General features: G+C 37.2%; 1 protein-coding gene across 6 annotated transcripts in view; it reads right to left on the reverse strand.

The window, feature by feature from the left end:
- kcnma1a (potassium large conductance calcium-activated channel, subfamily M, alpha member 1a) overlaps positions 1–26,873 on the reverse strand; it is a 185,309-nt gene that overhangs the window by 35,764 nt on the left and 122,672 nt on the right. For 3 of the 6 annotated variants that reach the window (XM_079855910.1, XM_079855908.1, XM_079855907.1), the window contains exons 11-20: positions 18,932–19,042; positions 18,544–18,649; positions 18,260–18,342; positions 17,002–17,071; positions 16,113–16,268; positions 11,848–11,957; positions 11,367–11,435; positions 9,402–9,413; positions 6,003–6,089; positions 5,581–5,657 (exon numbers count right to left, since the gene is read on the reverse strand). In XM_079855910.1, coding sequence (XP_079712036.1) covers positions 5,581–5,657; positions 6,003–6,089; positions 9,402–9,413; positions 11,367–11,435; positions 11,848–11,957; positions 16,113–16,268; positions 17,002–17,071; positions 18,260–18,342; positions 18,544–18,649; positions 18,932–19,042 — 881 coding nt within the window. The remainder of the gene's footprint in view (positions 1–5,580; positions 5,658–6,002; positions 6,090–9,401; positions 9,414–11,366; positions 11,436–11,847; positions 11,958–16,112; positions 16,269–17,001; positions 17,072–18,259; positions 18,343–18,543; positions 18,650–18,931; positions 19,043–26,873) is intronic. The other 3 variants (XM_079855912.1, XM_079855911.1, XM_079855909.1) reach the window with 1 other exon arrangement.

Below are 26,873 nucleotides of genomic sequence, written 5' to 3' on the forward strand. Positions count from 1 at the left end.
AAAAAAAAATCACATGAACATCAAAACATCATCAGTGTCAATGTACACAATTAGCCCATGGATTCGATTAAAAGCACATCATATAACAGATACATGTACACCTGCCATGTAAAAGTGTAAACACCAAAACAGTGACTGCAAAATGTCACCAGCACCGCACAAGTGCTCCACTAACACAGCATGCGCCAACACAGTCCTACTGCACCTACTGCAGCACTAACACAGAGAAGCCACGTCACTTCAACTACCACCAATTCACCAAACGAAAAAGAATATGTACTAGTGTACCATCCAATAAGCCACAGATACGGAAATAATGGAGGAACGAAACAGACGTAAAACACAGCATATGAAACACGGCACAGACACGCACACGCACACTCACACGCTCACAGGTCACGGACATCGAACGGCATGTGGTTTGTCGATCGAACTTACAGGCACGTAAACTGGTTGAGCAATCATGAACAGAGACAGAAGAAAGTGGGAAGGCCCTCTGAAGACTGTCCATGTTACTATGTACACTGCCTGTCATGCACGAGCAGTCGCGCTCAGAGCGCCCGCAATCAAAACAACATGCCAGTTTCATTCGCTTGTAGACGGACATCTTGGCTACAGTCATGTGTTGGATGAGAGGAGAGGAAAGCAGCAGGTTAATGGCAAGGATCAAAAGAGTTTTTCAACCAGGGAAGTCTGAAGGTAACTTTTTCAAACAGGAACAAAAAGTGCAATGCCTTAGCAGCAAGCTCTGACAGGTTTGACCCGCAAATGGACCACTGCACTCCCGCTTGAAGTACGCTTCGGATAAGCATCCGATTATGTTCCCACTGCACACGTGAAGTTCGATCCAAATTTGAAGGTTAATACCAAATTGGACTTTGAAAACATCTAATAGAGGGCTTGTTTAGGCAGGAAGCAGTGGTCTCATTGGGGTCAAGCCGTGCCCTAAGGCTGATCATGTCATAAAAGGTTAAAAGGTCAGATATGACAATATGATCAGAGGTTGGGGCAAGGAACATTCAGGCAGAGAGGAATGGGTGAATGTGTTCAGCAGTGAAACCTCTTTGGATAACATCCTCTGTATCTAAAGGAGAGGATCACGTACCTGTATCCCATCATGCAGCAGCAGGTTATCGGCATCACAACGTGCTACAGGCTCTATCATGGGAGCTCTATTCTGTTCGACAAACTACGCTCATCACTGGACTCAATTAGGGATCGGTTGGGAGATTTATATGGTAAACATGCCGATAGGCTACTTCTTCATTCCCTGATTAGAAGATGCATTCGCATGCATTGCGCATTTTATTCAAACATACATTACGTGGACAGTATGTATGTGTGTATGCAATTTTTATTTATTTTTTGGTTCTCAAAGGAGCTGTGGTGAGAGGCTACAGCAGCATGATTGCTGTGAATCGGACTAAAAACAGTCCCTGGTACACATTCTCCCGGTGCCACCTCGCTAACGGACCGTAATCAAGTCTGGCACTCTCAAAAGAGCAAACAATCCACAGGGAAAAGCCTGCTTTTGACTTCCATCTGAGGTTATGAGCCTGAATTAAGAGGCCAATTTCAGTTGTATGCTGGAGAGATAATACGGTAAATGACTTGGCCTTTAAAGCCATAACCTCAGGGACTGTTATTCTAATAGAACCATGCAGAATGGCTGAAATTAAGGAGAACAGGCATGCAGTGGGAGGCGACCGCAGTCGTATCTCTTGAAACGGCAGCCCGGTCGACTGTTTACGGGGCTGAAACAGATTAAGGCAATGTGGAAACATGCAGCAGCGGGGTTTCTACTTCATTTCATGCTGAAATCTATCGCTTCAGAGTTTGAGGGTTGACATTCATCGGAGCACATAGTATGTGGTTATGTTAGTCAGTGAGACATGGAGGGCGGAAGAGACACAAGACAACATGATGATGTGAGTGACTGAACACGACTACACAGAGAGCCTAATTACTGAAGCCTCTTTAACAGAACAACCCGATTTAGCAAGAATGCTCTCAGCACCCCTATCGTCTTTCCTCGCCCTACAACGTCCTATAATTCAAAGCAGGCTACGTCATGTGTTAAAATACTAATGGAAAGGAATATATCTGAAGGATTTATAATATGGTCATATATGCACATTATAGCCAACTTTGAGCTTATACTTACCAAAAAATGCTTAAATCAAGAGTTACATTAGATACAGTGAAGCCTTACATTATTAAAATACTTAAAACAAACACACCTCCATCTGTACCGATATAAAGCGAACAACACCCTGGCTCCTTGGGAAGACCTACATAAAGAAACCTAGGTGACAAGTGAGAAGACCCTACAGTGCACATTGGCTGATAGCAATCTTGCTAAATAGGTTCATGAGGACCTCAGTGTTCCCATTCTGTTCCGTTCTCATTTGTAGAACTACAGTGGCATCTAGTGGTCAGCATTGTGTACAGCAGCTAGATCAACACCTCCGTGAGCCTAATGTTGAGAGATGCACCTATCAGTGAGGGCAGTGAGTAAAAAAGGACCCAACTACTGAAAAGAATTGAAATTCAGAATATTTCAATTCGACCGATGGTTCTTGTGTCGTGTATAGAAGCTGGGCAGGGGCCGGATGGTGGAGACAAAGGGGAGGCTGTAGGCAAGAGGGAGACCAGATTGTTTTGATTGTGTTTTGGAGACGATGCTCGTTAAGTCTAAGAATTTGAAGAACTTCCCACAGAACTCTTTCTGCTCTCTGAAAATACAGCAGCATGCGAAATTGTCTTTGACAGCGAGGGGACGGATTCAAGTGGACTCAACCACCCCCCCACCCCCCCCTTGGCACTGGTGAGGTCCATGACTAATAGTAGCAAAATCAATCGGCTTGTTTGACTTTTTAGATTGTCATGACAGGTTACGTTGAGTTTTCGGGAGAGTCAAACAACCTCTGAAATGAATCACCGATTTCAGAATGGTACTGTGAGTAAATCTTTGGGAGGAACTGTTATTGGTCAAGAACTTATTCTTCTATCTTATTAGAGACTGCTTTGTAGGGGTTAGGACAGGTCATTTTCAGGCCCGTAAATTCTGCTGTATTACTGTTTTGGGCTGAGGACAGTGGAGAGATGAGAGGTGTAGGAAGGATGCAGCAGCTAGACTGATACATGCAACATATATAGATATATATATATATATAGAACTATTATCAGAGTGAGACAGTCAGACTGTACTCTGGGCCACAGGAAACCCGTTTTTACTCACAATATGTCACTATCAGTGAGAGGTTTAAATAAAGAGGCGGTATTCCAAGGCAGCAAGGAAGGAAATACATCAAAAAGTATGTCAATGATCATAAAGAGGGTGAAATAAAAGAACACAAACTTCCATTACAGCAATGGAAACCTCATCTCCCTTATTGTGAGGTTATTGGCCTCTTCTCGGATGAAATTTAGTTTTGGGAGAGTGCATATCATCAAAACATGATTGGGATGACAACAAAAGAGAATAAAGTAATACAAAATTTTAGCTCAAAATTTCACTGTTGTTGCAAGGGTTTGGGGTCAGTCATTTATATAATAATGTAATAATACTTTTATTTAGCAAAGAAGCATAAATGTTATAAAAAAAACATTACAGTAGAAAACTGTTATTTTAAATTGTAATAATATCTAACAATATTACTGTTTGTACTGTATTTTTTATCAAATGAATGCAACCTTGTTGAGCATAAGAGACTTTCAAAAACAAAAAATCGGTAGTGCATGTGCAATCAAACATAGTTTATCATCTGAAACATCATATATAGTTTTAAATAATTATATTTAATGTAAACAAACAATAAATAAACAAGGATGCAGTTAAAGGCAGCAGTTTAAAAGTGCACAGTGAAAGGTCACTGGGAATGAAGCTGAATTATTCATCTTGTGGTTAACTGGTTTGGACAAATGCTTATATAGGTCATGTAATAACAATACATCATTCTAATATTAATGTTAATGTATGCTCTAAAATTAATATTGCTTCATTCTACCAAGCCAACATTAGCAAATGACAACAAACATTTAGGTGCTGCCACATCTATATATAATTAAGAGGGTGTTTAAGGAAATGCAGTTCTATCAAATGATGTGAATGTCTGCAGGAGCTGCTCTGACAGTGGACTACACTCTGAGCTATTAATCTCTCTTCTACTTCAGTGACTTCCTGTCAGAAAGTGTTTTTGCCAGGCTGAAGCAGTGGGACATGACAGTGGCGCTTCCAAACGGCAGTTGCGTTGGGCGGTCTGGGTAAACTGGGTGGATATGATTGGTAAAATGATCCTGGGCCAAGATGTGTGTTTTCGGTGTGTCTGGCAAGGGTGGGCCAAGCTGCTCTTGCCTTTTGTTTTTCCACCTGACTGGTGTCATTACCTCCGCCTCTCTCCCACTGATGCCACCGTGAGCTGACAGCCTCTCTCTTCAGCCCTGCTAATCATGTCATTCCCTCTCTACATCTGTATCTCTCTTCACCATTAGCATACTGATGACTGGCTTTTCTCAAGACTCTCTCTCTTTCACCTTGTCATCTTTCTCCCTCTTTTTCTAGGTCTCTAATTTGAAGGTAGTCTGTTTTTGATGAAGGCACTAGTTTCTACAGTTCATCGCTCTCATATTTTTAGCATTTTTCTTTTTAGTGATTGCAAGGCAGCAATGTGTTTTGTATATAGTTGTAGTCACATGACATCAATTTTTTCACACTTTCGAAACGTGATTTTCTTTGCATATATACAATCGGTCAAAGATTTTTTTTAATGTTTTGAAAGAAGTCTCTTATGCTCAACAAGGCTTTACTTATTTAATAAAATCACTGTAAACGTAGAAATATTGTGAAATATTATATTACAGTTTTAATATATTTTAAAATGCTATTTATTCCTGTGATGCAAAGCTGAAATGTCAGCCATTACTCCAGTTTTCAGTGTCACATGATCCTTCAGAAATCATTCTAATATGCTGATTAATTTCTCAACAAACATTTGTAATTATTATCAATTCTGAAAATATTTTTATGAAAAATACTGAAGCGCACATCAGATTTAAACTTTACTACCCTAAATGAGAGAAGGGTAGCCATCAAATTCAAAAAGTTTAAAAAAAGGGCAGAAGGCTGAGTGGCTCTTTTCAAATGTAAGCACTATAGTTACAAAAATTTAAATTGTACTTTATATGTACTTTACCAACATAATAATTGTAAGTTTTTTCTTTTATTTTTAAAATTTAGTTTTTGTGAATTGAATAATATGTGAGCGGAAGAGCAGAACCAAAACCTAAAATCTGAACTTTTTGAATACTATTCTTTTGCTGCCTTGCAAGTGTTTTTTTTATTATTATTATTCTTTTAAGAGTGAAACTGACATGAGCCTATAATTTTATTTATAATATGTAATGAAAGCTTTCAAATTTAACTTAAAAAAAAAAGCTAAAATACACACACAAAAAAACCCCAACAACATCTGACATTTTACACAACGTAGCAGTGCCCTACAAAGTGAAAAAGAGTTGGTGGACACTTTCCGATCAGACTGGACACGACAGAAAGGAGGGATGGTCGGGTGTACTTACTTCTCTTGCAGCCACACTTTTTAATCCTTTTGGGATCTGTGATGTCATCATGACATGCTTTGCAGTAGAAAAAGGCTCTAAAGAGAGACAGTAAAGAATTGAACATTTTGCTTCAAAGGGTGTCCTTCAATTTTCAGTTTTACATTTACATTTTACATTTATTCATTTAGCTGACGCTTTTATCCAAAGCGACTTACAATTGCTATATATGTCAGAGGTCGCACGCCTCTGGAGCAACTAGGAGTTAAGTGTCTTGCTCAGGGACACAATGGTGTCTCACAGTGGATTCGAACCCGGGTCTCTCACACCAAAGGGATGTGTCTTATCCATTGCGCCACACCACCCCAGTTTTCATTTGTATTAAAAATCAAAAATCAAACACAAGAGTGCATGTAATTCTGATGGACTGTGGACATATTTACCTTTTCACCTCTTTGGCGTCACTGGCAATAAAGAATCCCAATGTCCCCTCTTGCATCTTAACGTGATTTCCGGGGTTGATGAGAATACTGTTCAGTCAGAAAGAGGGTCATTCTCATTACCATGAAGAAAATCAATCTTGCACATGCAAACACTCTAATCAAGAGGAATGGTACACATGTTTTTGGACCTTGTTGAGAAACTGATGAGAAATATACTGCCTCAAATTTTGATACTGGAATTGAACTTTTGTCAAAAAAGCTGCAGGGAAAGGGACCTATTCAAGAAATACTGCTTAGGCCACTTGGCTTCACACAAATACAGTACAGCACACAACAGCATGACTTGCCCATTTTAATTCTTTTCTCAAGATGGTCTTAGATTTAATTGTCTGGGTGATGAGACAAAAGAAAGAATTAAAATTGGGGTGTTCAATTGTAACAATCTAGGCGTTCTGGTTGATGGGCCTTCAGAAACACATAGCGTGAGGTCTATTGTCACACAGCAGTGCTATTGAATTCCTGCTTTAGTTCAGTGGAAAGCAAGAGAATGACCAGCCCACCAAGAGTTCAGGATGCATCCTGGGTCTCTGAATCTGCGATAACAGATGTTTTTTCAAACAGGACAGGCTAATTTGAAAATTATGTTAAAGACATTCTGATATCATATCATTTGAAGCCTCAGCTCATGGTTATTATTTTTACTTTTGTTATTGTTGTGTGGCGAAATCATTTTTAAAAAAAAAGCACAGAGGCAGAGGCTGCACTAGCAATAATCACTATCTGTCACTCAAATGTCTCTCAAGTTTCTGTCATTGAATATTTTTTCCGTCATGTTTAACTTTACTGACTGTTATATACAGCAGAAATGCTGTATGTAATATCATCTTGCTATAGTATTTATTATCATTATTAAAATTGCAGTTTGTTTTAACAGGGAATAGATGAGCTTCAGTAAACCATGTAACACATATAGGCCTGATTTCAAAGGAAGGGCTTAGATTAAACCAGGACCAGATTAAACCAGGCTTTTATAAATGTGCCTTAGAAAAAAATATCACTGGTGTGCTTCTTGAGACAAAACAATGGCACTGACATATTTTAAGATAATCAGATTTGTAAAAAAAAATGTGTTTTGAAAGAAGTCTCTTATGCTCAATGCAGTTGTGTTTGATAAAAAAAGAAATATTACTGCAATTTAAAATAAATATTTTATATTTGAATTTGTTAAAAATAAAATGTATTCCTGTTATGTCTTATCTGCAGCCATTACTCCAGTCTCACGTGATTCTTCAGAAATTATTATAATATGATAAACAGATACAGAAACTGAATAAAAAAATTATAAATTGATACATTTCATTTCTTTAAAAATGTACTTTTGCCCATTAATGTTCAAATGGTTAAAAAATAATCAATTCAAAACATGTAAAGATGGCAACTGTAAAATGAGAATTCATAGGTTTAAATTGTTCTTTTTATTGTCAAAATGACAAAGCCTTCTGGATCAAATTAAGTAAATAACAGGATTTGTTTGGTTAAGGCAACCTCTGCCTCTAGGTTTGGCTCCCAGCGGTTGTACAATCCCAGGCTATTGTGAAAAATTACTAGTCACTGCCAAACCTAAGCTTGGTGGGCAAGGAAATTTTGCTGATTATGAATTCAATGTCAGCTTTTGCCATATATTTGGGAGAGTCTGGTTTGTAACTGTAGAAGTTCAACAGTGTAGACAGAGCCACTACTGAACCACTGTATCATTCCCCATTAATTAGACAGAGACAGGATGACACAACACAGCCATCAATGGTTGCCAGTTGTTAGGAATCATCAATGAATTAAGTGGTGGCTGCAACACTTGACAACTGCCCAGCCTGACTAGAGAGTCAAGGCCAGAGAGCCCAGACGAAAGGGAAAGGTGCATGACAGACATCCCATTATTCCATAGATTCAAAAAGGTGGCCAGCATCACTGGCTCTCCAAAATCCATATACTTATTTACCGTTTGATACATGTAGTCTATCAAAATCCTTTCCTCTGGGCTCGTCAAATAACCACTTCATTGCAAATGAAGGCCGAAAGAGGGGGATTTAATCCATTATAAAGCGGATGTTGGCTGGTCAGTTAATGAAAATGTCAAAGCTCACTGTATTGCTTGAAATTATTGTGCTGGGTTATTTATCACTGAGCTTTACATCTGATTAAATAGCCCCCTTAGCGAGAAGCAGCATATTTGACATGCTGTTCAGAAGATGAATACAAATGGACTCATTCACTGACATATTCACATACATTGCTCCCCAAATTTGAGATTTTCACAACATTTGACACTAAATCAGACAGAAGCCTTATGCAATGGGTCGATCACAGACTGATTGCATGGAAATGGAGGCTTCCGCTCATATCAAACCTCATATTATTGGGAAACAAAGCAAGCATCACACATCACGTGACAGAATACGGGCATGCGGTTACCAAGGCATCACAACCAAGCACATCTAAAAGAGAGCAGGTGCAGCCATCGCACAGCGACACGTAGATGCAAACTGTTGCAGTAACTTCTGTGCAGTTGGATTGTTGTATAGAACACCAAACTGACAGGAAGTGACCTCACTTCATAAACATCTACTCAGAGACGCACAGGCATTTGGGGACATGATGAAAGTCAGTTCCAGACAAACTTTGACAAACAGACCGACAATTCAGTCACACGCACTCGACAGAATCAACATATCATACGCACATACAAATACAAATCACACTCACTCCGACACACAAATACACACAAACGCAATACAGTGTTAGAGTGGTAATGACAGAAAAGGCAAATATGGTGCCATGAATAGTGTGGCCTTTAATAACCAGTCAGTGTTTAGCGTTTAAAACTGCGTGAAGTAAAACTTGCCATATTGAGACACATCAGTTCTTAATGAAAAAACACTATTTTCTGAGTACAGTTGTTTTCCGATTAGGGCAATTTTCTCTGTGCATTACGAAATAAGTGAGAAAAACATGAAGTACTGTTGGCATGGAGAGCACAACGCTGAAAAAGACACGGACAGAAATGATTTGCAGCTGATGAAAACTGAAAAGTAATCAAACAGGGAAAAAAGGAATGGAAAGGAGAGGAAGTCTAGAACAAAAACCAATGATGCACGAACATGGAGTGGATAAACGTTGTGTTGATATGTGAACAGCACAGACAAAGAAACAAGTGAATCGAACAATAGCAACTACTCTCTCTGCCTGCAAAGAAGTTAGTGCATTAAGCACAAAGAGAATCACAATATAAGAGATAGCGAGAAATTTTGGCCATTTTTGAGAGGGAGGTGGTACAATATCCTTAAGATTTTCTCCCACAGTTGATCTAAAGTGTAGAGGGGTGAGATAATGAAGAGGGCATACCGCTTTCTGCTTCTGCAAACAACAAGAAAACATTATAAATCAAACATAGACTGGGAAAAAAGGAGGCGAGGTGTCAGTCATCTGTATCTGCACAGTAAGATCAGGACTCTAAAGTAGAGGGCAAAACAGTCACTTTCACCATAAAAAAACCCACTTCGCATTGGTTAACTCATCTGTTCTACAAAGGGAACAATATGATCTAAATCCCAAAGCGCTCTTCTAAGTTTAGACCAGCCTAGAACACCAAATTGAGAGTTACGCTAAAGGATAATGCTGTGCCCTCTAAAGGTTTTTTCATTATGTGTGGTATGGCAAAGTTATGAACCAAAGTTTAATAGCCATCCATTAGAAAGTAATCAAATAATATGAACTGCAACACACAGAATGACAAATTATTTATTTATTTTTTGTGTGTTGGCACGGATAATACTGGACATGAGTGGCACTTTTATGTGATATCGGGAAAAAATAAGGTTCTGTTTAAGATTTTCAGTAGGTGAATTAAACGACGAGAAAAAAAACTAGTTCATACTGTAACTACTGTAATGGTGGGCGGTATGAGCAAACTCTAACATCACAGTGCGAGTCGTTTTATTATATGGTAACAGTATATTATAATATTGTTTTTCCTGCTGGAAATTCAAAGGAAAAATATTTGTTTATATGTCTATACCTACTTTACGATAATAAAGAGAATTACTTTACAAAAGAGATACAATTCATCTATTTTGATTATTTAGTCTTTTTAACTTTAAACTAATTGGAAAAACTAAAAGATCAACTTATTCATAAAAATCTAACAAGTATGACATCAATGTAAAAACATATTACCTGAGTGTAACATCATAGAAATTATAAAACTAATATAAAATGGATAGTTACGACTATAAATTCAGATTGGATTACCCGCTTTTAAAGCTGTTATAAAATAGATGGACAATATTGAGTCACATACCTGTGACCGCACATCAGTTGAGTTCCGTAATAAAAGCACCTTGAAACGTTGCAACTGTGTAAACTGAGTTTTGCCAAACAAATACCATTTAATAAAAACTTTCATCACAAAAATAATTTTAATTTCTTCCATACACATCCTATACTTTTTCTATACACTTCATTTATCATTCCTCCATGGAATCCTCCATGTTAATGTAAATAATGTGAAGTCTAGCCTAGCCAATACAGTATATCCATCTACAGTGGAATAAATGGAAAAGCAGAATGTTTACAGACACATTTCTAGTGTCCCATAATATATTATCATACAGCCCATATACCACACAAAAAAAAAAAAAACTGCATGCGAGTTGCATATCATGAGTTATTAGAGAACAAACAGTACCAGATCTTCTTCTTAGTATTTGGGCTGTGTGTGTGTTTTCAGGCCATCTTGTATTCTAAACCACACTCATTAGTACTTACTGTGTACATAAAATGTATTAGTAAGAGTTACAGTGTACAGAAACATTGGAACACAGGTTGTGGATGTAGGAAGGGGTGGTGGGGTTTGGCAAAGTCGAAGTTACTGAGACAGAGTACTTCATGTTATTAGTTCCAATGGGTCACTTAACAGAATGCCACAGAAGTGCTATTGATAGAAGGCTCTTTACTCGGAGAGTAAACCCTCATCAATACAGCACAGTGAGTCTGAGCAGATGTCATGGCTCTTTGGCTTCACAGTGACTCTTACAGACAGTCAGTCAAGCTGAGGCGAACTTCCTCCAGTGACAGAACGTAACATGCTGCTGTCTCAATGAGAGCGATTTAAATTTGAAACCAGATTAGATCAGAGAGATTTGCAGAGAGATTTAATGATGAAAACCTGCCAGCCTTTTCTTGCAACATAATTTCTAGCAAGTTAAATAGGAGAACTGTAATGCAGGACCAATGAGGGACACAACTGCTTTGCCCCTCTTTGGTCCGTGTTTTGTGCATGGTGGAGTTGAAGACCAAAAGGGGACAAACCTGCTTTCCCTTTGCTCTGACTTGTACTCAATAGCAATCAACAGCAACTTGAGCTTCACATAGCACAGCCTGAAAAAGAGAACAGACATTTAGTGTCCAGAAGCAGCTATTTAAATTCATAAGTTTCATTAAATTAGACCTTAAAAACTATTTCAAGTTCATCTATTGCAATCAGAACAGTCTATCACCATAAAATCCCATCGGTTCAAAATCCTGCCCCATATACTGTAACAGTACATTAAATATCAAATTTGACTGGCTGTAATTGTGTCAAGCAGCAGTTTCACATTCAGCGTGGACAGGCAAATTGTTTGTTGTTGAAAATCACATCATGCGAGGACACGTGATAGTTCAGGTTTGCAGTCAATTTGGCATTATATTAAAAAGCAAGAATATATGAGAGCCTTTATGATACTTACTATTATGTGTTTGTAAAAAAGTGCTGTAAAGCTCCCATGCTTTAGAGCAGAAGCATACTTACTCACAAATTGTAGGAAATGAAAGCCCCACAAAGGCACTGGACAGGTATTCAGTGTACATTTCATTAGCTACTCCCTCCAGATAATACTTCTGCCAGGTATCCTCCTCAATCTACAAGGCAAAAACAGTTGGATTCAGATACCAACAGTCAGGGAAGACACCATATTTCATTTGATGTGAGTGGATTAATCAGCCATAACAACATTAAATACATGATCAAATTCTTTTCAGTGGACGAAAATAAGGTGTGACTTAAAAGGATAGTTCACCCAAATGTTTTAATTCTGAAATAATTTACTTAACATGTTGTTCCAAACCCGTAAAACTTTTGTTGATCTTTGAAACACAAATGAAGGTATTTTTAATTAAACCTGAGTCATTTCTGTCCCTACATTGAAAGTCGATTCACCCACAACTCTGACAGTTCAAAATGTTCATAAAGAGATAGAAAAGAAATCCATATGAATTGAGAAGTTTTAATCTAAGTCTTTTGAAAAGACTCAATTGCTTTATCCACCTTATTTTGCAACGTGGAAGTAAGCTCTTTTCTTTGAATGTGTGAAACCTCTGATTCATTAGCCGCTATAAATAAATAACTAGAAGTATAACAAAGTGCAGTAAACGGTAAAACTATCTGCAGTACAAACCAGTGTGTTTTTGATTATGGCAATGCATCTAAAATAATATGATAGCAAATTAGCAATTTGCCAGATAAAGCAGCATAACAGACTGTTTTTGTACAATTAAAATAACTGGAAGTGAATGACTGGAAGCCAGACACATTCAAGTTACAAATGGCCACGCCTGCTCATTCAATAAAGATAAGGTGGCTATGATGAACAGATTTAATTTAGGCTTTTATTAATATAGAAACGTTAATCAATGAACATATATAAAGTTCATCACATATGTTAAGTCAACCGTGTTTGCTTGACACACAAAACAACCAATGAGGTTTGTTCTTGAGTGTCAAGCAAGTACGGATGAGCTTTTATCATTGAGGTGCTCTATGTATGTGCATTTACCAATGTTTATCAATGTGCCTAAATTAAATGTTCATCTTATAAAGCAATTGTCTCTCTTCTCGATTTATATAGATTCGTTTAACCATCTTAACTTTTTGAAGAGTGAAAGTTGGGTAGGTACAGAAAATTCATTAAAAGTATCTACATTTGTGTTTCAAAGATCAACAAAAGCCTTATGTGCTTGGAACAACATGAGAGCGAGCAATAACAGCCATTTCAGTTTTGGGTGAACTATTATTTTACAAATGTGTCATTCCCCAAAAATTGCAGAGGACAAAAAGCTGTTGGTTGTGAATATTACATACTACTGAACATATAGTGTTTAATTAAGTCACTAAAAGCCGTGGTTTTTTTCGTGCGCATCAAATTAAATATGGCATCAACTCAGACTAAGAGGCATTGTGTACAGTCTCATACCAGAACACAGCATACACACGTCTTGCACTCTGAAGTTTCTCTCTTTCTCAGTGTCATCCTTTCACTTGTTTAACATTTCAATCTTTTTCAGACTTGAGAGTGAGAATAAAGGCCAGGCATATTTGCGTGTCTCAAATCCCAGCTGGTCCCTTCATCATCCTCTCATTACATGCGTCTCGGGATGTGGGGCGGGTGGGGCTGTGATAAGCAGCGGGGCTATTAGGCAAACACTCTGCCATTAGTCAGCCATCTTGCCAAGCCAACGTCTATCTGACAGACAGTCAAGAGAGATGCTTTCAAAGCCAGGCCCAACTCTCTTTCCCTCTGCCAGGCTAAGAGCACTCGCATTCCGGAGCAGGCATCTTTTAGGGCGGCACTAATGGGTAGACTTTTGTCATTTAGTCCTAAAGAGATGGCAGCCATTTACCATAGGCTCCCTGCCTGTCAGAGCTGATGTAAGTAAGTGTTACGGGCGTGTTCTCTCGCACCGACTGAACAATTATTTCCTCAAGTCCCTCCAGAGAGCCTGATCCGAATCCCCTCTGCTTATTGCTTTTTTGTTAAACCTGAAGAGACCAGATAAAGGAGTCACGCTGAACGTTCTAGCGATATTATTCTTGGTGAACGACACAACACATCAGAAATTTATACTTAGGACAACAGACATAATGCAAATGTGTTTGTGGCTGTGTGAATGTGTGCATCTCTGGGGTGTGGGTCTCATTAACACCTCCCGGTAACACCCTTCTGCTCTGCTTCCTGAATGCCCACTCAAATCAGTCATGTTGCCGTCTACACAAGCGGCCCTCTCTAACCCCACTCATTCAGCAGACAGACTGGGCCTTACACTCTCACACATTGTCTATGTTGTCTTGTTGTCTCACTGTGCCTTATGTGAAGTTGCTGACAGAAATGGACTGAAGATATTTCAGATGGGAGCCAAAAAAAACAAAAAACAACACCTTAAGAACAACAAGAAATATTAGCTAGACATGTTTAATACCACTAGAGATGCTTTGTTTTGGTTGCCAATTACATTTAAAGGACCAATCTTTATACTTAATGATTATTGAACATTAAAGCGGATAATACAATTGATGAATGAAGTAGAAATTGTGTTTGCACTACAGAACTGAAAATAGTACTTCCCAGTGCCTCTATCAATATATCATAGGGAAGAAGTTTGTTTAAAAAAAAATAACATCTGATATCACATGGTTTCAGTATTAATGTGTATATGTTTCTATGTTTTATTAAGCGGTTTTCAAACTGGGGGTTTGTGGGAAATCTGAGAGAAAAAAAAACTGAATTACAAAAAAAGGTATACGTCTAACATCAATTGTGAGTAGAAAATAACAGGATAATTAATGTGCATATATGACTAAATATTACAGTTATTTAACAGTGTTTAATAACGTTTTGATTTTAATACAGTGACAATATTAAAGCCAACTATAATGTCATTCAAAAGTTTGGGGTCAGTAAGATTTAAATATTTTTGAAAGAAGTCTCTTATGTTCACCAAGGCTACATTTATTTGATCAACAATGCAATAAAATAGTAATACGATGAAATAGTATTACAATTTAAAATATCTTGTTGTTTTTTTTTGTTTGTTTTTTTATATATATATTCTAAAAAGTAATTTATTCCTAATCCAAGCTAATCCAATCTTCAGTGTCACATGAACCGTCAGAAATCATTCTAATATGCTGATTTGGTGTTCAAGAAACATTTCTTTTTAAATATAACTTGCATACATTTTATGGAAAATAGGATCTTCATAATGTAGACAATAAGGCAGCTAATATGGTATTGGGACAGAGTCTATTTTACAAAGTCCTTTCATTGCACAGATGATGGAAATAATGGAAGCTTTCCAGCATCTCTATACATTTTATGATCTCACTGCTCGGACCCATTAAGAAATGATCAGCAACCATATTGATACACTTTCCTTTTTTGACAGTTAAAGAAAGTGTTTTGGTGTTGTCTTTTGTGAGTATGGACATGGGTCAGAGAGGTTAGAAATGTGTATTCGTACAGTGCACTCTGGCATGGGTGGTCTGGGCTGTCTCTCCTCTGGGTTTTTATGAGAAGAGTGATGTGCCCTGCAGATGTTTCCACACATGCCACATTTACACAGTCATTATAAAGTCATTCCTCATCTCTTTATGACACGAGAATGTTGCTCTCCATGTTGAAAGCCTGCGCAGTCAAGAAAAAAAATCAAAGAGAGTAAAATATAGCCCTTTGCGGATTTCAGAATACGTTTTACAATCTCTGTGAAATTCTTTAGTCTGATCGCTCACTCATGCCCTCTCTTGATCTCTCTGTTTTTCCAAAGAGCTCCATCCAAATCTGAACCACCTGATAATAACCCACCACCTCACTGCAGCCATTCAGGCCTCAGACCGTTTTATTTAGTGTTTTCTTAAAAAGAGCGATCCATACGTCTCTGAGCAGTCTGGTTCAGTTGGACGATAAATAAAGATGGCTTTGGGGTGCCGTTCATTGACTATGAAACATGCACATGGTTCGCATTTTCCAGCTCTATCGGCACGCAGGAGGACAGTAAATTCTGAAAGAGGAAAAACCACTAATTTACATCCTCACTTCCACCATGCCATTGACTCATATAAATTACCTCATTATGGCAGCTGCATTGCTGTGTTGCCGTCCCGAGTACGTCCCAAATGAGACCGCCAGGCTCAGAAGATGATTTACTCAATACTATAATGGCTCTGGTGATTGAGCTGAAGTGGGGATGGAGGCTGATTCTACTCTACGGGATTTATCAAAGCACAAGACGGGCTGACGGTACCTTGATGTATGACCTCATGGAGAAGAGATTGGCGAGCATAGTGGACAGGCCCTGTGCCAGGCAACTCTGGGCTATGAAGCCAGCCTTCAACTCGGCCAAGCAGATCGCATCATCACCCTCCTTCCAGTTCCAGCTGGGAATGTTTAGCAGATGGGCCTGAGGACACATGGGACGAGAAAAGGGGAAGTTAACAATGTCCCCAGCTGAGATGTCTAACAAGTGTAGTAATGAAAAACATTTTTTAAATCAATATATTTCTTACAGTTTAGAGAGAAGTTGTAGTTTTCTGTACTAACTTGTAGCAAATAAACATGAATTTATTATACATTATATTAAGGTTTGTACAAAACACTGTCAAAACACAACGTGTTACAACAGCCCCTGGTCTCCACAGCCTTGTTGGATTATATAAATCTGTCAAACTGATAACGCAAATCTCATAACAGTAGCACGTCACTATCATATCTCATTGCTAAAACAGCAGGTTGTCTGACAGTCCTCTAAAACAGTTGTCTACAGTTGACATTCAATTGCTCTCGAGTGAACTGTCCCATGAACAGAAAACATCCATCAAGTCATTAACATCCATCTCCTGTTCCAGCGCTCCCTGATGAATACAAAGCTGTGTTCATGTTGGTTTAATAGGGCATAAGCACTAAACATACTCTGTATTTGATTCCCTTGAACGTATAAATTTACTATTGTCATGGAAAGCAGAATCTGAGGGCCTGTTCTCATATGGCACATTTATTTGACACAAGTCACGTTTCTGATCATTTGTATAGCCTCTTTGTAACATTGTATGTACTGTAATCTTTCTGCTAAGGTCTTCAACATTTTATTGTTGATTTGACTTGACAGCAACAAAACAAAAAAATACACTTCCTACCTTATTGTGGTATTGCAACATTTGAGTGATTATTCTGATCTTTGGATGGTAGTTCTTGATAGATATTACTCTGTAAAAAAAAGGAGAGAAGTCAACATGAAACAGCATTTTTGCAGCAAGGGAAATAAACATTTCTGACTTAAATTGAATATTCAGGGGGAAAAGAATATGAGGACAGAACTTAATTTTATTCATCAGAGATTTGAGAAAGTATTTTGATTGGAGCGCAAATATATATCTAGGGTATATATATAATCAACCAAATGCTGTTCTTTGAACCTTCTAATTATCAAAGAATCTTGAAAAAAATGTATTGGTGCTTCCACAAAAATATCAATCATATATATATATATATACACACACACATGTTTTATCTTTACTGTTACTTTGAATCAATCTGAAACATTCTTGCTAAATAAAAGTATTATTTCTCTTAAAAAAAACTCCTTTTGAACAGTAGTATATGAACAGCACTTTCGAGAAATATCATCAACATGACTTACACTCACATGAGAAAACTCTAGACATTAATCTTCTAGTAAAATCTGTTTTATTCTGCATGGAGCAGGTCACTCCCACATGTAAACAAAAACGTATTGAGTGCACCTTTAACCTCCAGGACTGTCCCAGTATTCACCATCGTTAGTCACTTTGGATTAAAAGCAAGCATCTGCTGAATGAATAAAAAACCAATTCATCTTTTATTTCCATAGAGAAGCCTGTGATATGTGGCAGAACAGTGTGACTTTACTGTGAAATCTAGTCTGGATTTCTCTCCAGTCTCATAAGAGAGGTGCAGAATTTATTTCCATATTAAGCTGCTCTATAACACATAGTTCAAAAGAGCATTCCAAGACATGCCTAAATTAATATTTCATTTTCCAAACAGGCCAGACTGTGTGCAATTCTGTGTGTTGCATGGCTAAGGAACATCTTCAGCATGAAAAGAGGAAACGAAATATGTTTGCCCTCCCTTCACACACTCTTTCAGAGCAATATTAGTTGACTCCATCCCAAAGGAAATTCCTCCTGGCTCTTTTCATCAGTGTTCAGGTATATAACATGTGCGAATCTGACCTGAGATGCCGACTATCCCATTCACACCTTTCTTTAACAGCACAGGAGGGTGAAAGACATCAGCTTTCAATACATCTGTTTTACAGGATGTCTCTAGTGAGTGTGATGCTGCTGCACAAAACAAGATGTGTTGAAATGTGTCTAGAGTTGATAGCCAACTGTAACCCTTCACCGAACTGACCTCATGATATTAGAGGCATCTTCAGCATCAGGGTCTCCACAGTATTTGTTTGCAAGAATCAAGCAGGCATCAGCTGACTCGATCTGTACAAGATGGAAAAGAAAAGGTGAGATGGCAGTGTTCAGAACAGCATCAAAAATGGACACTAACAACCTCCTGCATTATTCTCTACAACATCCCTACGATTCTGTGTCTGTAATAAACAAATTCATTAGATAATGTATCAGTGTATGATACCATTATTAAACCAAAATGGGAGAAATGCTATGTTTTTATGACGTTACCTTCACTCTTGCTAGATCATGTGGGTTAAGGACAGATCCTTGATAGAATTCCACCTGAGTGAAGTGACGTTTGAACAAGGCTTCCAGCTCAAGATTAGGGGAAATACTAGAGTATGGAAAAAAGAGAAAGTATGTTATTAACCAAGTGATGTAAAGCTCTGCCATTTTGAGAATGTTTTCAATTCAAAGGAACAATGTTACATGTGTGCGTCAAACTAAATAATGTAAAAAAAGATTTAGTTACTGGCTGATCTCCTTGTTATTTAAAAACAGGCAACTATATGTGATTTATTTGTTTTTTTTAGTAACACACAGTCATTATATTCTTTACAGTGGGCAAAGGCTCCATCAATCTCATAAAATGTATTCCGAAGGGAATTGTACTTACTTATGAAGAAAAACTATTTCTACATTGACATCATCCCTGTCCTTGTGTAGGAAGTCTTTAAGGAAGTTGGAAACACTTTCGAGCGTGATATGACCACAGACCACAATATGCCTGTAAGGGGGAAAATTCAGCTGAAGAGTGCAACATAAAATAAAACAAAACTCTGGCATATCCTAAAAAAAGCAAAAAGTCCAGAATAATAACCAAAAATGTCTTGAAACCATTAAATGTTGTGGCTTTCAAACATTTGCTGTCTGTTATAGTCATAATAGCATATGTTGCTTTACCTCATATTTATAAACATGGTTTAAACACTAAATTAAGTGCTTTGAATTTTTCAGGGCAAACAAAATTGAATCTTACTTTTTAATGTTGGATTGTCAAATGTCCTTAATAAGCTATGTCTCTGTAGCCAAACCACCCTTGTGCTAAGACGCATGTTGACATGTACATCAGTACTAACTGACATGTATCGGAACCCCTGTCAAAAGTGGTTAAATTGTTTTTGGATCTGTGGCTGCCTTGAACTCTAACCATGACTTCTCTGGACAGGCACCGAATGAAAAACTTGTGATACATCAGATGGAACAAACAAACAGACTCAAATGGATTGTTCCAGAGGTCACGGTCTTCTGGGGCTCATTTATTCTGCCTCTATAGTAAGATCTAGTTTCATACTCTAGAGCTGTTCCAAAACCTAGTAGTGAGTTGCCTTGACATCTACTGGCTATATAGGCAGCGCTCAAATAGCACGTCTGTGCAGTATTAGCTAAAGTTAAAGATACTAAGCAAATATCACACAAACAAGAGTGCTGTTATCAAGCTACTTCATATTGAGTAACTTACATTTTAGACACAACATTGTCAGTTGTCTATTTTTGTTCCACCAATGAAAATAAAATCTTAACAGGATCAACTGTTTCATCTCAGAGTAATATACAATAATGTTGTTTCATTCCTGAATGTATCAGTATTTGGTCAAATTGGTAGAGAAATCGATTCAGTGACTCGCTAATAAACACTCTCACTTGTTTCATCTATAAATGTACTGTATCAGTGTTTTTAAACAAAATGGTAGAGTAAATAATTCAGTGACTCACTCATGAAGACACTAAGTGTGTCCGAAACTCTGTCTGAGTAGGGACTACATTTGAATTTACTTTGAGACAGTTATAAAAAAGTATGTTCTATATAGTATGAATATGGGTAGTATGAACACAATTTAGATGTATTACACTCGCCATGTTGTTACTGTCATGTGACCTACCAGTGTACACTCCAGAATCTCGGCAGAAATAGTAAGTCATCAGGGTACTTTTCGCCTACCGTTTTTTCGAATACTGTGTATTCAGACGTGCTATTCTTTTGGCGTATTGTTTTTCGCATACTAAAGAAGTATCGATTTCGGACGCAACGACTCACTTGTTTCATTTCTGAATGAATCACTGTGTTTTGAATCAGTTTAGTCAATGATTAAGTGACTCACTTATAAATGACACTTGATTCATTTCTGAATTAATCTGAGTCAATGATTCACTCATGAAGACTGTCACATATTTCAGTGCTGAATAAATAAGTGTGTTTCAACAAATAGATTCAGTAAATGACTCAAAGTAAGTAACTTGTCGCCACCAACTGGCACAGCGATGTAACTTGCAAAAAGAGTAACTGAGAAATCCCTCAACTGAAGGTTGTTTTCAAGCCTTTAAACTATATACCATACTACACACTAATGCACTTTAAATTACACACCAATGCACTTTAAATTACACACCAAAGTTGTTCTCAAGAGTTTTACATGTGCAGTGATCTGACTCATATAAAAGATTACGGCCCATCATTACTATCCTAACAACTTAATGGCCACTTCTATTACTGTTGCAGAACAATAACCATGTTTTATTTGTCAAGCAGAGCTTCTATGCAACAGGAGGTTAAAGAGTTGAGCTGTAGCCATGGGGTTTTGCGGATCACTTCACTTCCCATGCTGGATGACTCCAATACTGCTGTGGTCAAAGTCTCAAGAGCTTTAACCGTGCATGGTAATCAATCTAAATCTGTCCAAACTAGCTCTCTCCCTTCAGCAGACTCAATGTGTACAAAGAACAGGGGCTGCTGACCTTAATTGTAACTGGGTGTATGTGCCTGTGCTCTCTCAGGTGCTGGAGAGATGTGCTTATTTGTGCTGAGATCCAGGGCAAACATTAAGCGGATCTCTGTTTGCCGGAGGGACCCGATGAGGCTTTATGAGTGCAGTGTCTGGATGCTATCACACATAATGATCTTCACAGATCTGGCCTCTTGTATTTAATGAGTGGTAGTAATTGCATGCTTGACTGTCCTGGGATGAGAAGACTCTGTTGAGTTGATGGCTTGGTCTAAAGCCAACAGTGTCTGGCAAAGGGGTGGCTTGATGAGAGACATATTATTCATGTTTTCCTATTTCCAAAAATGCCCATTTGTGAGCTTTAGCTAAATCGGAGGGTTTTATATGACAATGCTCTCACTCTTTTTACTCTAGAACAGCAGAGTCTCTGGCAGGGATACAAATACACTCTGTCTCGGCTTATGTCAGACATCTTGTCTCCATGTTTGGATGAGCCATCAGTGGTGCGTGACTGTGCTACTGATTGTGTTTCACCACTGTGGGGGAGTTTTTTTGTTTGTTTGTTTTTTTCCTTTATATTTATGGTACTGCCAATGAAAGCAATACAAGAAATAAAACCATGCAAAAGACTATTAGGTAAGACTAATGTCATTGTGGGCTGTATTGGTGTTGAAATGATCAGATATAATTCTGACAGAATAATTTGACTTTTTTTTCATTTAAATTCTTTATAATATTGTAGATTTGATCAAAGGTTGATTCTTTTTTGTTTGTTGTTTGTTTGTTAGTTAAAGAATAACAAGACAGCAATAAACATAGAGGTAAATATTGAACTAGTCATGTCATCTTAACATGTGGGCCTCAATGAGACCCACTGTAAAATAAAGCAGCTTTTATTAGGCTGCTGATATGACTAGTCTTCATGTGAGTGTCTTTATCTTAAATTACTGAGTGCACCTTTAAAGACTTACAATAGCACTTGTAAGTCTAGCATTTGTCTTGGCATTTGTTGACTGATTTATGACTGTATAGCCACAATATTGTTCACAAATAGGGGAAATAAATTAAAGGTTTTTTAATCACTGATTAAAAGTAATATGAATAATAAACACCAGAGCATTTTAACAAGAAAAGAAAACTGTAAATTTAAAATATAAAAATGTTTAAAAAAAAAAAAATACTACTGGAAGAACTTCATATCTACACACTTAAGATGTCGTCAACTTAAAATACACACACTAAAAACACTACACTGTGAACAACACACAGTGAAGAGAACACTTGGGTTACAACACAATGTTACGCACGATAAGGTGAAATAAAATGTTAAAATAATATGCACAAACAGAGCAAATCAAATGCAGAAGGGCAGTTCCCGGCATGCACTGTGAAACAAGCCAAATAAAAATGAACAAGAAAATAGCAACAAAAATATGGAAATCGTAAACAAAATTTGAAGAAATTAAAAACAACAAGCTCGAACATCAGCCTCAGCAGCGAAACCATTGATACTGCTCTAATCCTTAAACTGATCAATCATTTCAGAGCCGAACGAAAAGCCGGTTTCCGCGCATAAACAACATTTTAGGAACAGATAGCTGTGAGGAGAACGTCACCTGATGAAAGGGGTGAATGCCTGCACTTCTCTTCAAACCAAGAGAGAACAGAGCTTGAGATGGACATGTGTAGTCCATATGGAGCCAGGGCTCCATCATCATTATGACTTGATGCAGGAGAACAATAATGAATTTAATTTGGCAACTCTTTAGCCAGTAACACCTCTTTAAACTACTGTAATTATTCAAAAACACTTCATTATGTCATTGTTTTACTGCAATTTCCCAGCATGTGCTGTAAGGCTTGGTATTGCTCAATGATAACCAGATATCTAACACTAGGGGGACCAAATGTAAAAGGTTAAGAATCGACCATTGACGCCTATGTTTCTTGATTGGTTAATTGTTACACATCACAAGAGTGGCTCAGTTTTAATCTCTCTCATAAGGTTTGTTTCAGAGTGTTTGCTTTGACTACCTGCTTTTTCATTAATTAAACTGGAAAAATTAATGTACAAATAAATACGAATCAATGCAATATCCCAAGTGTCCAAGAACTGAAAAAAGGTTTAAGCAGGTTTTATGGCCAGTCAATGTGGTTTGTGATGGGCAAAATTTTTGCATATGAATTCTAAGTTAAACTATATTTCTGGGACCCAGCAACTCATGTTTTCATCTGTAGAGGACAAATGGTTTCCCAATTTCCCAAAATGGTTTCCTGAGTGTAAAGATACATTCTAGGCTTTACAGTGATACCAAATGTTTAGGGGTTTGGCCATTACAATTCAAAAAAACTTTTATGGCATTAGGAGCATTAGGACTGTTATTTCGGAGTGTCTATTTACACCAAGTACAAATAGCCTGCCTTATGGCAGAGGCTATTTACACAAATTAGACTAACTTTATAATATTATAATAATAAATACATTACACTGAAGTGCAAATATTATCTGTCACTATCTGCACTAAGTATAAATACCATCTAACTACTATTTACAGGTAGTGCAAATAGCAGCTGCCATATTTTGTTATCATCAATCATAATTGGACACAGTTGGGAACACCCATTTTTGTCCATGTTAATAAAAATTGTGTAATGAATAATCAGAAAGTGAACGTTATACAAACAAATAATTCTATAACATATTTGAGAACTTAAATGGATAGTTCACCCAAAATGTAAATTCTGTCATCATTTCCTCACCCTCATGTCGTTCCAAACCCATATTAGTGTTGTTCTAATATTATTTATATATTCTATTATTCATATTCTATTTCAGTTTTAGTTTTAGTTTCAGTACATGTTATTTAAACTTGTTATCAGTTAGTTGACAAGGCAACATTTCTAATTCCATCTAATATTTTTATTTTATTTTAGCTTTATTTTAATTAATGAAAATAATTTAATTAATGAAAATAATATAATAGTTTTAGTTAACAATGACAACACACAAGGCTTTTTGTGACACAAAAAGGGAAATTTGAAAGTCACTAAAATCTAAAACTGTTTCTCTTCTTTTTGTGCTCCAGAGAAGAAAGACAGATTAGGAATGACGCGAGTTATGATAATTTACATTTTAGGGTGACTATCCATTTAAATGCAAAGTCTGGATCATGCATGTTTAGTTGAAGTTGACAAAAAACTGTCAAAGTGCTGGAAAACACTAATTTGCATTAAACACCTATTAAATTCAGATTCTGCTCATTCATATTTACACTCTTGATCATTCAAAGACAATTAAATATATTTTAATTTAATTATGCCTTGATTTATTTTCCTCAACATACTTTTTTTTTTTTTTTGTCATATGTTTTTCATGCAGAATATTTTTTTCTTCTCCTGCTGGGACCCAGGAGGTTATACATAAATATAAGTTTCTGTTAAATCTCAGCCTTATAACTAGCAGGAGAATGTTCAATGCAGTAAGCTGTCCAACATCACAGACTATACATCAAATTGTCAGCTATGCATGGATAGTTCCCCTACACACCTAAGCAGAAGTCAGGAAGCCAGATGACTAAACCTCCATTGATCTCACTCGTTTTAATGCGTTGTGAGAGCCATATCAGTAATGGCATTTCTACATGCCATTTCACCCTCTTTTCAACTCTTACTCCATGCATGCTCCTGCCAACACAGACCTGGTCTGACTGCTGCAGGGCAAGCGGTGCCGGCTCCACATACTTGGTGTGGCTTCGATTCTGGAGAGAAGCTCAGAGGAGGCGCATGAGCTCAGAGTTCACTCAGGGTTTATGTCAGTTTCATCTGCGCTCTAATAGAAACCACAGAGACCCCGGCCTGATCCAACAGAACGCTGCTCTATATTACAGTCATAGATCCAGATCTGATGGCTAAACATCACCAGAACACGCTGCTGACATAAACAGCCATCACAAACCTGGCTGTGGCATGGATTCAATGGCAGAGATTACACTTCAAACTACTGCAAGGCTCGATACGCCATGACCGTAGTGTCAAGGCTCAAGACAAAAAGAAAAAGAAAAAAAATGACTAAAGAGCTATTGATTTCTAAACGGAAACATTTAAGCCAAATTACTTTTGTAGTTGACAAATTACAAAATCACTCATTAAAGATAGCTGTTCACTTCAGTTCAGTGAGTGCACAGCATCTTTAGCTTTTAACAAAAGACATGTGCTGTGTTAAAGGGACTATAGTATATGGACTATGATTATGATTTTTTTATACACTACTGTTAAAAAGTTTTGGGGCGGTAAGATTTTTTTAAAATATGTTTTTGAAAGAAGTCCCTTATGCTCAACCAAGGCTACATTTATTTGATCAAAAAACATTAAAAACTGTAATATTGTGATTTAAATTATTTTATATTACAATTTAAAATAACTGTTTTCTATTTCATACATTTTAAAATGTAATTTATTCCTGTGATCAAAGCTGAATTTTCAGCATCATTACTCCAGTCTTCAGTGCCACATGATATTTCAGAAATTATTCTAATATGCTGATCTGGTGCTCAAGAAACATTTCTTATTTATTTATTTTTTAACAGCATGTATTTGAAATATGTAGAAATGTTAACAATATAAATGTCTTTACTGTCACTTGCATTCTTCAATTTAACCCCAAACTTTTGAACAGTAGTGTACATATAACTTGATGCTGTCACTATAGTAATTTGTCCATCACTAACCACATTGATCATAAATACTGTTTAAGAATATTTCTGTTTGAAAAAAAAGAAAAGAAAAAAAAAGAAGAAAAAGAAAAATCCCACCAACTAGTCTTTACTCCCAAAGTTTTGTCACTTCACTATGATAAACAACCAATCATACTATTGGTTCAGACATATAAAAAAAACGACTTACAGTTCAGTTATTAACATTATCTGGTGATCTGGAAAAAAAATCGCATATGGATACACTAATGTTTGCACACTAGATAATTATTATAATTTTATTTGTCCTATTTGTGACCATTTTAGTCAATCTGGAACCCAGTTATTAAGCTAACAGATGGATCTGCATATTAAATAATTATGCAGAAAAGTAAAATGGAATAAAATAGACCTGGTTTCGCTGCTTCCAGGTTATTCCCACAAATATGATAAGAATACTTTTATTAATAATGATAATAATAATAACTATTTTATCCATAATAACAAAATAATCCATAATCTTTAATTCAAGATAAACTCTACACTTAACATTAGTATAATCAGCATTTATATAACATTTATGCAGCTTCCAAAGCTTATTCATAAACACCTACTCATGGAAGGTTTTTTTTTTTTTTTTTTTTCTTACTTGAGGCTCTTGTACTTTTGTGAGTTTATGCAGAATTAGACTCTAAACGTATATATTTTGCACCAGCCTGAGCTTGTCGGAAATGTGCTGACAGTTGAAATAAATATCTCGACACATTTATTTCGAGGTGTCGTGATGTGTCCGTTCATGAGCACTCAGTCCCATGCATATTTAAACAATAAGGCAAAGCCTGGTGCCTGTCTCTCTGCTCGGCCAGAGAGCTGGAGCCTACTGTAATTGCAACCAGATGCATGCATAGCCAGAGAGAAAGAAAGCGAGAGAAAGAGAGAGGCTCAGCTCTTTTGACAAGGCCTTCTCTCAACACCAGACTGCGAATCCAAACGTGGGGCCGAGGCCAAACATAACATTTCATCAATCTTGTTTCACTGACAGCGAAACGGCATCAAACAAAGGGGCTCCTAATGACTTTCTCCCGGCTTAGTATTTGCCCTCAAATTCAGATGATGAAAGCCGGACGTGACCGTGGGCCTGTTT

This window comes from Squalius cephalus (assembly GCF_949319135.1).
Source record: "Squalius cephalus genome assembly, chromosome: 21".
Classification (NCBI taxonomy): domain Eukaryota; kingdom Metazoa; phylum Chordata; class Actinopteri; order Cypriniformes; family Leuciscidae; genus Squalius; species Squalius cephalus.